Source organism: Oryctolagus cuniculus, chromosome 7 (genome assembly GCF_964237555.1).
Source record: "Oryctolagus cuniculus chromosome 7, mOryCun1.1, whole genome shotgun sequence".
In the NCBI taxonomy this organism is placed as follows: Eukaryota; Metazoa; Chordata; class Mammalia; order Lagomorpha; family Leporidae; genus Oryctolagus; species Oryctolagus cuniculus.
Genome location: NC_091438.1, coordinates 124,110,731 through 124,123,565, shown reverse-complemented (window position 1 = coordinate 124,123,565; position 12,835 = coordinate 124,110,731). Strand labels below are relative to the sequence as shown.

General features: G+C 51.0%; 1 protein-coding gene across 5 annotated transcripts in view; it reads right to left on the bottom strand.

Moving 5' to 3' along the window:
• LOC100353437 (AGBL carboxypeptidase 4) overlaps positions 1 to 12,835 on the bottom strand; it is a 669,119-nt gene that overhangs the window by 224,369 nt on the left and 431,915 nt on the right. For 3 of the 5 annotated variants that reach the window (XM_051857790.2, XM_002715109.5, XM_070078543.1), the window contains one exon: positions 3,794 to 3,942. The exons of the other annotated variants lie outside the window; for them this stretch is intronic. In XM_051857790.2, coding sequence (XP_051713750.1) covers positions 3,794 to 3,942 — 149 coding nt within the window. The remainder of the gene's footprint in view (positions 1 to 3,793; positions 3,943 to 12,835) is intronic. 5 annotated transcript variants of the gene reach the window in all.

Genomic DNA, 12,835 nt, shown 5'->3' with positions numbered 1-12,835 from the left:
CTCTGGGCCTTGCCTTTCTAGAAACTTTTACTTTATTATTCTGTTAAAAGAGATGCTGGTCATTTTGGCCAATGTTATACAGCAGAAAGGGACTCTACTATTTCTTGAATACCTCTAGTTAACCAGGTGTTGTACACTCAATTTAATCCTACTTCAGAGATGGGAGTAGGTATAAATCGTATCCTCGTTTTACAGGTGTCAACAGAGGGCCTGACAGCTTAATGACTTCTCCCAAGACACACAACCAGTAAATTTCGGAATCAAACCCGTGTCGGTGCGACCTGGAAGCTCATGCTGTCTGGGTCTTCCTGGCTAGCCAGTGTCAGGGAGGTACTGCTGTCAGCGAAATGCTCCATGAAACACCAGTGTTCAAGTAGTTTTCTTTTTGAGGTTTCTCTGTACCTGCCAGCCACTGCCCGTGCCCACACCCAGTGCAGTTCACCACTGAGACAGGGGAACCAGGGACAAAGGGCAGCACTCCTGCTGCAGGCTCTGCTCCCTCCCACCCACCCTGGAATCACTGCCAGATCAATTTCCAGAAAGTGCCATTTTCTTTCTTTGATTAGATGACATCTGCAGTCTTGCTTGAATTTTTACGTTAATGCTCTGGAATTTTGAATGGCTTTGTCACATAAATTTCCTGTTACATCAATTCCCACCTCCTTCCTCATCCTGGCTCCCAAGGCTCACCAGGCCCCTGTCTCCATTCTACCTACTAACCTCTTGGACATTCTACCTATGAACCTGCTTACTGTGCCCGCTGCTCTACAAAGCCCTCCTGAGCGCATCCTGTTCCTTCTCCTTCCAGTGTAATGGAAGAGGAAGGACTGGAGCCACCAGTCCCGATGTGAACCCTGGTTTTTGCGTCTACTGGCTGAGTAACTCGAGCGTCTCGGAGCCTTACTTTCTCAGTACCATAGACATATCGTCACCTCATTCGCTGGTGTGAGGATTAAAGGAAGCAAGAAGAGTCAAAGGCCAGGACACAGCACACACTCAGGAACAACACGGTACAACCTCTGCCTTCTTTCCCTGACTCTGCTCGCGCATTCCCCTGCACAGGAATGAACACCTCCTCCCTGTCTTCTTAAGCTTGTTCATCTCAAGCCCCAGTCTAAAGTCCAGGAAACATTCCCTGGCTGCTCCAGGGCTAGGTGCCATCGCTTCGGGATTCCTAGCCCACTCCAGCCTTCACCTCCTGGATCGGCCCCTTTCAGTACAGAGCAGAGGGATCCAGGCTTTGCCTCCTCTGCCTCTACAAAGGCATCAGTTTCAGTCTGAAGGAACATAATAAAGAAACTGAGGCCCATACTTGAGACATCTTAATGGCACTGGTTTTCGGTCCCAAGGAGCTGCTGTTCCTTGAGAAGTAAATATTTCCTGACATTGGGTTGAGCAGAAGGCCAACTTGATAGCCCAGAAAGAAATGCCCTCAGCTAGAGCGATCACAGGGATGCACCGAGACATCTGCGACAAGGACCCCTGAGGTCAGCAAAGCTCAGGGTCACCTGGAGCATACTGTCCAGCCTGCAGGGATGTGGCAGGATAGACCGGAAAGGGCACTGGCCTGGAAACCGGAGCTCTCACTTCCAGTTCCTGCCTGCTGCTCCCCTGTTGAGTAAGGGCAGACAAGTCCCTTCTCTGGCTATGTTTCCCTTTCCATCCTCCACATCAATTAGACTGTTTAAACTTTAATGGTCTTTGAAACTTTATGATGCAGCGAGCTTTTGAAATAAAGCATCTTGACAAAGAAAAGCAATGGTTTCCCACAAGCAGAGAGTTGCCTGGTGGTGAGCACCATTCATGGAAAGCACAGCGGCCCCCTGACAAAATGCGGGGCTGGGCCTTATGTGTGTCGAGGGCGTTATTGAAACAGGACACGCGGCAGGACAGGGCTTGACCAAAACCTATCCTTGTGAAGTGTGTTACAGGACACAACCAGTCTCCTACCAGGAAATAGATCCCCTTCCAGTGCCTCGGACCTTGTCGGGATGCAGCCTCTGTTCACGCAGACAGAAGGGAGGGTCAGAGGAGACAGCAGACACAAGAGCAGTGAGGGCTCCTCCGGCACGTGGGAAATCCTGTTCTTAGAAGCTGCCATCCACTTCCAGTGTCTGCTTCCTCTCCTCCCCCTTCCTAAATCTCACTGCCTGACGACAGTTTAGTTGCAAACAAAAACCAGGTTATAGCCACAAGATGGCAAATAACAATGAAAACTATAGGCATTTTCAAGATCTGTTGTTCAATTTATGTACAAAAACTAAATGAGGTTTGAGAGACCTATTTTTAGGAGGGAGATGGCTACCTTTGCAAAAGAGGTCCCTGTAATGCTTAGAAACTGTCCATCAGCCTTCAAGGCAGGAAATAGATTTCTCTTGGATGCTACGTTAAGAAAAACACTCTAATCACTCCACAACGTGGAGCTGTCATGACTAAAAGGAAATCAACAAACATAGAATAGCTGTCCCTTCTTTTGTCTTCAATTAGGCAAGATTCACCAATCTTTGATACACAGTTTGAGTCAAAGAAGGCCTAGGGAGAGCATCAGTGCAATCCACCCTTCACAGACAAGGATGCTGGAGCCCAGGGAAGTGAAGGATTTGCCCATGGTCACACAGGTAGGACGGAGGCAGTGCTGACCTAAGAACTCAGGCTCTAGGCGGCCTACCTCCTCTCCTCCGCGAAGCTGACTGCTAAAGCCCGCTGGATGGAGCAGGCCTGGCCCCTCAGCCCTGTGTTTGCAGGGGAGGCAGCACTCAGTGGGAAATGCAGAGAATATGGCACATCCACGGGAGCCCTGAACGCCAAGCTCAGTTTGACCATGTTTGCTTTGGTCGGGCCGGCCAGTTGAAGGGATGTATCTGGACAAACTAATAAGACAACCTTGTCTTTCTCATCAAGTCACCAAGGAAGGATGGCAGGTAAACAGAGACCTTGTGAAGAAGGAGGCAAGAAAAACGAACTGACACAGATGACTGCCTGGGGAGAAGGAGAGGTATGTGCCTAACCGTGACATGTGCCGTGGTGGCAGAGGACACAACACTGATACAGCTGGAGACAAAGGGCTCTGATACGCTCTCCTTCAGACGAATTCACTGAGATGTTAGCAAGAACGGCAGAGCAGCTTCCTGCCTTGCTGCCTTATCTGCATGTGACCTTGAGGCTTCTCAAAGCTAATCCGTTACTTCCCATCTCTGTATCAATATAACTACTAATCATGCTTAGGTTTTCTTTCATGATCTGTTTTCAAGGGTCATATATGAAAGTCTGCAGAGTTACACGTGGCCCTAGGACTTTGGGCCAACCTTCACTGAACACACACCTTAAAGGCAGCTTAGGGTTAGGGTGCATGTCTCATTCACCCCCGAATCCCTGGGCCTGGGAAAACATGTGCATACCTTGTAAGTGGTGAACCTGTATACATATATTGAGCTGTTATCTATAAATCAGGCATTTCATTTATAGTTCACAATAAAGACATGGCGCTATCTGGTTTTGTAGGATGCTACAGTTTCATTGAACTGCTATGGGATGTAAAAAATAAAATCTTCCTCACTGATAAGTTATTTTAAAATGTCAAGTTTAATTCTGCAGTTGCTTTGACTAATAAAAAAGAAAGGGAGAGGAGAAAGAAGAAGACAGGAAAAGTCCCAGCAAAGATACAGCTTCTCTAGTTACAATATAGAGATTCTGGAGAGTTGCTCAGGGCTAGGCCAAGCTCCCACCATACTCTTCATCTTTACTCTGACTAGTAGACACTTGCAGGGAATGGATATCGAGCTTAAAACACTACCTTGCCATTGTCTAGGATATACTTGTCCATGACAGGCGCAGGAGCAGGGTAATAGGACGACGTATTTGCTTCCTCACTGAAAGTGCTCCGTAACTCCGGCTCGGGCTCGAGACATTCTGACTTTACTTTTTCCAAGTCAATGGCGGGACCTAGGCAGTTAAGAAAAGAGATCTGTCTAGAACTCCAAGGAAAATAAAAGGCAAATATTTTTTAACTATGCATCTATCAGCACATAGTGGCACAAAAAAATTAGGGTAACTTATTTTTGTCCATTGGACTATGCTTAAACCCAGAATTGAAAATAGGAGGTATGACTGTCACCAGGGAAAAGGTAGAAAACTGGGAGACAAGAAGGGATGAGACTCTAATTTAAAGTACGAATGAAGAGCACTCTTGTAGTGTGTCATTGTCTAAATGGAAAAGCAGGGGACTTAACTTCCTGTACAGGAAAGAGCCTCTGTTCAGACTGGGTTGGAGGAAAGGGGTGGCGATCCCTGTAACATTCCTGTAATACACAAGCTGTGTACCTGCCCCATCTCTGCAGCCCACAGTGGAGAAGCCCAGAGTGGAAGAAGGGAGGTTAGGAGAGCCACAGGGAGAGATGTGAAGGCCTCCTCCTCCCCAAGACCCAGTATCTAGACAGGAGGATTCCAACCAGGAAATTAAAATACAATACAGAGTAGGCCCCTGATTGCCTGATCCAGCAGCTACTGATTTTTATTTTAATGTAATCAACGCAAATTATGTACCCCATTTAAACAGCGAAAGGAAGCCAGATAAATGGTGTTTTCGAAGGGGGATTTTTTTTTCTCCACTAGCTTTTAAAAATGATAGACTATTTTTTAAAATCACCTATTGTGTCTTGATTATCAAAGGACAGAGAAACAGAATAACAATGGGTAAATAAGGCTGGATGACTTGAGTGACTCCTTCGGGAGACCAACTGCAAGGCCAACCCAGGTTAGTGCACTGGAGTCTCCCTATGCAAACACTTAGGAGCTGACTGGGATCGGAGACTCAGTTACTGCCACAACAGCTCCCTGTGGCTGTGCATTTAACTTCGCTACCTGAGGAACTCACAGCTCAACCATCCTGCCCAACTCATGCGGACAACCGGGTAGACAGCTCTCTGTATAAAGAAGCCCTGTGCAACAAGCTGGTTGCAATTCTGTGTTCCGTTGCCGCATCCTAGACTTTGGGGAAGGTATTAGTGATTTTATGACTAAAATTCCTCGTAACAGGGCTTCTCAGAATACCAATTTTGAGTTGCTGGTAGCTACCAATGACAAGACAGAATCAATCTGCGCCGTCTCCAAAGATTTAAGCATACAACTTGGACAGAGCAGAAGGCAAGGTGACTGAGGAGCCAAAGAGTGAGGATGAAAGACCTCGTCCCTTCTTGGAGGAGGGATCTGGAGTCCAATTCCTGGCTCTGCTCTATTTTAATTAAGTGACCGCAGGCAAGTGAATTGCAGATGCAGAAGGTAGCAGAGCGAACGACGGATGGCATCTCCCAACAGTGCATGAACTATTCAAGGGCTGGGCCTACATTTTATTCTTCCCTCTATTCCCAGCACCCGGCACTGAGTAGGTGCTCTCGGAGTGTTTACTAGGTGAATCCATGGATGACAACAAGGAATGAATACTCCCAGTTTCAGAAGCAGATGTCAAAGTGTCTCTTCTCTGTGTGGGCAGTCAAGTTGAATTTCTGAGACACAAACAAACTCAAGTGGGACACTTGCTCTTTTGTTGGATCTGGGAAGAGGGAATCACTAGTTTCCCCTGAAATGCCTGCCTGTGTTAGTGTTTGAGGTCTCTGCCTCTCAGACACTCAGCAATAGGAAAAAGGAATGGGCGGAAGGAGGAGGTCTAGGCAGCCACTGGCTCACAGGTCTTCTTTGGCAAGCCCTTACCCTTCCTTTATGAAAGCTTCCTTTCCCAGAGGCTGTTGGACAAGAGAAAGAATCCAGTCCAGCTATGACTCCAGTCTGATTCTCCCCATCCACCTCCACAATGGCTGCCACAGAGGTCTTCCACGTGACTGTGACCTTGTTTGCTTAGGTTTCACAGCACTCTCCTTAAGCCTCCAGCCTACCTGTAGAGCTCATATCTTGTCCCCTCAGTATTCACCTCTATGCAGATCTGCAAGTGCTAATTTGCCCCAAGCCTCTGTGCTTGACCGCTGCCTCACCTGTTTGCCAAGCCCCCATTCAGACTTCAGGACACAGCGTGAGTGTCTCCCTTGTGCGAGTGTCTCCCTGGTGAGGTCTTGTGCTGATCCTTACCAGGCAGGGGTCTGTCTCCTTACTGTAGATACTTGCAGCTAATTATGTTTGCAGTCATTCACCCACCTGGCTGCTCTCAGTGATGCACTGTGAGGCCCCTCCAGAGCCAGCTTCCCCCTCTTTGCCACCTTGGTAAATGCCTGGCACATTGTAGGCTCTTAGTCAATTCTTTAGGCCACAGGAATGTGTGGGGGGGGGGAGGGGAGGGACTTTATCAGGCTGGGGAAAAAGGAAGTAACTCTCAGCTGCTGAGTGGGGAAGCTTGGGGGTAGAGTTGTGGGTAGGTGAGAAGCTGTCTCTTGAATGCCTGGGAAGTAGAGAATGGACAATTCAAATGGCTACAGATGTAGACAAAGGACTCCGTCTCCACTCGGCCCACAGAGGGACACCTGAGGGACATGAGCAGCAGGGGTTGAGAGTCACCTCTCTGGTGGTCTCCTCCCCATTCCAATCAAAGTGGCCTGCCTAATCCTCTCTACACATCCATCATTCTTTCCCACCTCCTAGCCTTTGCTTATGCCATTCCCTTTGTCTAGAATGTTCTACCCTATGGACATCCACCTATCCAAACTCCACCAATGCTTCGAGGCCTGACTCCAATACCACCCCCTTCCATGAAGCCACCCTCTCCCCTCAAACAGAATAAATGGTTCTCTCCACCTTACAGCTTGGGGTTTGGAGCCACAGTGACTGAGGTTTAAAGCCTGGGTTTGCTGCTTACTGTTTGGGTGAGCTGAGGTCTTCCTCGGGTAGGAGACGTTCACCCTCCTTCGGAATGCCCCCCAGCCCCACCTGTACCAGAATCATCAGAGGCAGTCATTCACCAGACGGAAAGGCTTCAGGACAGGCAGGGGCTGGGCAAAAACATCTGAGACCGTGGTCCACCCAGCACTGTGCCTGGTTTAAACTTTAGTCCCAGGAGATACTTTACACATAAATAGTTAACACGTCTGACCTTGATGCCTCACCTGAAAGAAGGAATGACAACAGGGACTTGGCAAGACTGAAGGTTAAATACGTGGCATGATTTCAGAGTGGGGCACAGAGCAGGTGCCTGGTACGCCCCTGTCCTACCCCACCTTGTGAACTTAAGGCTGTCTGCTAGACCATGGACTCTGTGAGGCCGGATTCCACCGGGCTGCAGCACAGAGCCGCCAGCTCCTTGGACCCACAGCCCAGCCCCTCCCTACCGTGCTCATGATGGTCTCCTGCAGGACTACCCAATATTATCCCATACCAAGGTCACTGCACAGGTCTCTGGCTCTGGGAAAACAACCACCTCACATTCTCAGCCAGCGCCACCGCACACTGGTGGCTGCTGGCCGCAGCACTCTCTCCAGGGCACTGTGTCCTGAACACCTGGAGCCATAGCCTCTGCAAGCAGGGCACTGCTACGCGCTAGAAGGGACCTTCTGGGAGACCTGGGTGCGACTCCTGGTTGCATGGCACCAGATGTCTGCACTTCAGCTGTCCCACCTGTAAGATGGGGCTCCAAAAGCCACCCGACAGGCTGACAGCTCTGCGAGGCGGCGTGAAGCAGGAGCTCAGAAAACGGCAGGTGAAGGAAGGCATGAGCCGGTCGAGAAAGCCTGGGGTTTGGCGCTACAGAATCTTAAAGAAAGGGAACAAAAAAGCATGTGGTTTCCTTGGGGGAAGGAAGGGAGGGCCTCTAGTGCTTTTAATTTAAAGGGGGGGGGAATCACTTCATTGCAGATTCAGTGGGCTCCACTCCCAATGTTGGCAATTTACATCTCATTACCACAAATGCTTCAGATTGCTGTTTTGCTTTTAAAAATTTCTGAGGCATTGTTCTCTCTCAAACACATGTGACCAAATTAGCCACAATAATAAGCACTTGTGTTAAGAGACGGCATTGTACGATCTGGTGCAGATATTTTAGGTAACAAAGGAACTTTTTTCACTTCGTGGGAAGCGTAGGAATAATAATAATAAAAAAGAGGCCTTTTGATCTGCTTGCATTCTGGCATTGACACACACTTGAGGTTTATTTTCGGGAAAATATCCCTTCCGTGGAGAGAAACCTCTCAGCTGGGGAAATGAAGCTTTTAGAAAAGTATAAAAGGTAGTACTTGTCTTCATTCAGTCACTCACGAGCCCATTCATCACACAATCCCCGCCTGCACACCGAGATCTGGGCTCTGTAACAGGCACTGGGGACCCAGAGACAAAAAAAAAAAGTCTGCCCCAGTTCTGGGAACGCTCAGAATCTAGCACATGAAGCATTGTTACTTGGCCTACAAACAGCTGTGATGTGAGGGGCTGAGCCACGGTTTTAGTGTTAGGAAAACCTGGCACGAATGCTGGTCCCCTTATTTACCTCTTTAAGCCAAAGCGTCCTCTCCCATAAAACTGGACTCCTGGCACAGAGGGAGCGGCTTCCGCAGTGTGTGTTACCCCAACAAGTAAATGAAATTCCACAATTTCCTCGTCTCGTTTTGTGTTACACTGCACTACTGCTGTCCTTTCTAGAAAAAGCTAATGCTTATGTGACTTCCAGGAGTTTCTGAAACCTCCTACCCCCCCATACATATTATTTATGTTTGAACACTAATTAGATTTCGGATTTCTGCTGAAATACACAGGTTAATATCAAATTTCGCAAATAAGGTTAATCCTATTTACTTCTGTAAGTCAATATCAAGTTTCTCTGTTAAACGTACAATTCTAGTTTCTTCAAAAATGAAAGGGAAAAAAGTTGCTATTCCCCCCTGTATGCAGAACACCTGCTGTGTTACACAAACATTCCAGATCTGGTAGAATGAAGACGCTTCTACTTTGCTAAGAAAGACCTGTGCATGTGGACGGCTCTGTACCACTGCACGAGGGAAACCAAGGCCTTGGCAGGAGAGAGGGGAGCGGACCCAGAGCTGTGCAGGTGGATCTGCCTTGGCGGGCCGGATCATGCCCTTTCAGGATCCATCAGCCACTCTCAGCTGTGGCTGTGGCTGTGGCTAGGCACCTGCTTTTTAGCCCAGGAGAGGGTAGAGCCAAATCTGGTCTTGTTCCTGTGGTGAGAATCCACTAACCACCTACTAAGTGGTGGCCCTGGGCTAGGTGGCCTTCAGCAATTCACAGGCAGCTTTGGAAGAGACAGGCAATAGATGTTCCCTCCCAGTGTGGCTGACGAGGACGAGCACACAGACTTGGGAACAGAAGCAAAGGAGGAGGTGCCACCGCTGGAGGACAGGGGGAGGAGACTGTCACAAACCTTACGCCAGGGCTCGGAGGGTGCACAGGAACTTGCTGGGTGCGAGGCCCTACAGTGGGGTGCTCATCTTCTTTTGGTGAAGGCAAAAGGCACAAGCTACAGGCTGGATGCCCTCAAAGTGGGCTGTCTGCTCTCTTTTTTGCAGGTTTGGGGAGGGAGAGATCACCACTGGCTAAGTGATCCTGGAGGGCTTCAGGGAAGAGGTGAGTGCTGAGTGAGGCTTTGATGGGCGAGTAAAGTCTGAGGAATGTAGGGGAGCAGTCAGGCAAGGGATGTGTCAGCTCCTCCGCTCCTTCTCCCCCTCCCTTTCCGTTTTTTGAGTGGCTTCTGTGAGTGGGGTGGGGGCAGAGGCAGGAGAAGCACTTCCGGCACGTGTCCCAGACAGCGTGGGGCCACGACATCGCTCACAGGTGGCTCCATGGCGGGGCCGCCGCGGCGGGGACTCTAAACCACTGAGAGCAAAGCAGAAATGGGCCTGAGACAGCTGCAGGGGGGCGAGCAAGAGAGAGGAGAAAGATGCAGGCCCAGGTGCCCAGTCCTGGGGGTCCAGGTTTCCCCCCACTTTGAGGGATTACAGATGCCCATTTCTAATGACGTATCTGAGAAGGAAGGGTGACTGTCACCTATGGAACACATCAGGTCATCTTACATCACAACATCACAGAAGTTTCTCTGTTTTTCCTTTTTTTTTTTTTTTTTTTTTTTTTTTTGACAGGCAGAGTGGACAGAGAGAGACAGACAGAGAGAAAGGTCTTCCTTTGCCGTTGGTTCACCCTCCAATGGCCGCCGCGGCCGGCGCACCGCGCTGATCCGATGGCAGGAGCCAGGTACTTCTCCTGGTCTCCCATGGGGTGCAGGGCCCAAGCACTTGGGCCATCCTCCACTGCACTCCCTGGCCATAGCAGAGAGCTGGCCTGGAAGAGGGGCAACCGGGACAGAATCCGGCACCCCGACCGGGACTAGAACCCGGTGTGCCGGCGCCGCAAGGCGGAGGATTAGCCTAGTGAGCTGCGGCGCCGGCTCTGTTTTTCCCTCTTTGTAGCACCCTCTCCCCCCACCCCCACAGGACGGCCAGGGTCATGTTCGCTGCTATATCCTTGGCACCCAGCACAACGTCCCTGGCACATATCAAACACTTATTAAGTAAATGTTGAGTGGAGGAAATGAGTCTTCCTGGCAGCCCTGCAACACTGACTTTATTATCCTGTAGAGGCCCAGAGAGGGGAAGGAGTTTGCCAGAAGTCACACGGGTGCTGTGAGTTCCAATTCAGGGTGGTCAGACGCCCGAGCCCTGCTCTTTCCCCTGCACCGCCTGAGCTGGGTGCACCGTCCAGAGCATGCACAGGCCGCTCAGGGCCCACTCCGTGAGACCCTCAGCCCATCTCTGACGTTCCCTGACCTCCCTGGGGGGTCTGTGAGGAGCTCCACTGCATCGGGTGGGAATAAGTGGGAAGGGCTGCACAAGGGCTCCCCTCTGCCTCCTGGGGAGCAGTGAGCATCTGAGGGGGCAGAGAGGCTCTGAGGGTGGGAGTTGGGGCAGGCAGAGTTCGAGCACATGGCTGACGTCTCCTCACCAAAGCAGTCCATGCTCCAGCCTGGTTGACGCCCTCTTCAGGCCATGAGTCTTCCCGTGCACCTTTGCCACAAGGCTGTTGACTGATCTGCTGGGCTCAGAGGAAAACAGCAACTCTGGGGTTGAGGAACTGCACCCCAGGTCACTCCAGCAGGACGCGGCCCCAAGAACTCCCTGCAGTGAGGGGCCAGAGCAACTCCATCTGCTCTCACCCACCTCTGCCACCTCGTGTCTCCTTCCTACCCGCCCCTTCCCTGCAGTCCAGCCAGAAACCATCTGCATCTGCAGTTCCCTCGATCAGCCAGTCTCTCCCACAACCCCTAAGCTGTGTTCAGGCTCTCCTGTTGCCTGAAGCATTGTTCACTTCCTTTTCATTTGGACAGACTGAACTAGTTCCTTCCCTAGCCACTGACGGCACCTGCACATCAGCCATGTAGGGAGCCCTCTTGTTATCCTCTCTTGGCATCCTGAGGGCCCCAGAGCAAAGCCAGGCTACAGTGCATTCCAGTCATCTGCTGATGCCATGAGGAGTCTTTAAGGCCATGACGAGGCCTTATATGCACAGGGTCTGGAACAGGGGAAGAATGCAGTGAGCGCTTCCTGCACTTCCCTGCAGTCAGAGCTGTCCGACAATGGGACAGGCTGTGCTGGAAGGCAGCCAGTGAGCTTCCCATCCCTAGGCATTGTTACAAGAGGCTGAGCAATCACAGGGAGTCTACAAGGCTTCCGTCCTGCGCAGGCCAGACTCGGCGAACTCTGGGGTCCTTACAGGTTAAGGCTGAGGGACCCTAAGCATTACTTCACAGCGCCCCTGGAGCAGCAGGGGAGGGTGTGGCCAGCCTCGGCTCTGCCGAATCCCGGGGGCTGGCCTGACTCCATTCACCCATCTTGGCTGCAGAGCAAGCTTCCACCCGCGGTGTTCAAATTCCACACGGTACAGACACCTTCTTCCCCCTCTCTGGGCGTCAATTTTCCCATCTAAAAGATGGATGTGGAGGGTTGGATTGGGTACTCTCTAAAGACACATTCCTATGAAAACTCTGGGACTTCTCCTAGTTGTTCTCAGTGGGGCATGTGGCTCGGTGAGGCTGAGACTGTGGGCTTTTACGTTAAGCAGGAAATGCCCACCTAACAGCTCGAGGGTCCTGGCGTCTCGTAACCCACGGCAGATTTTCCAGGGGTCTGATTGTGAGGATGGCAGAGGAGGGGACGGAGATGCCAAAGTGCAGGGGCTGGGTCCTCTGTGACCACACTGCTGACGCCTGGAGGAGCAAGACAGGCCTCAGGTGGAAACTGGCTCTGCTGCTCACAGGGTGTGGGGGCTCAGAGGCCGCCTCCTCAGCTCCTGATCCCGTCTCCTGCCAGGCTTGCTTGATGGGTGGGGACCGCTTAGTGTCTGGCCCTAAGCAGGAGCCGAGAGAGGCCGGCCCTTGCCTGTATAGAACCCTTTCCTGCCTCCGCGTCCTGACTAGCAGGCCTGGCAACAAAGCAGCTGGTGGCGAGCTGCTGCGGGGGAAGCAGCACCCTTCTCCTCTGGCTGTGGGCAAAGCGGGTGACGCTCTCTGGAAGCTGCAGCCCACCTGAGTGGTCAGCACAGGACAGCCCTCTCCCTGTTCCCTCCAGGAAAATGGACTCTGGGGAGAAAGAGGAAGGGATGTCCTAAAGTGCTGGGCCAGTCTGCAATCAATCGCGCTTTAAAATAATCGGGGGTGAATCGCTGGCTAATTGTGATCCCGTCAGCAGTGCAAAAAAGTGGAAAACCACCAGTATCTTTCACATGGAACATTCCAGTTCTCACCACGAGATCTCTCCTTGCCATGCATGTTAAGAAGGTGTAGGGACCGGGAGTTTTGGGCAGCCTTAACTCTGAGGCAGCAGGTAGACTGCGGGCCTCCTGGGCCCATCTGGACGGTGGGGATTTAAACAAATCCTCTTTAGCCGTCTCTCAAAGCCCA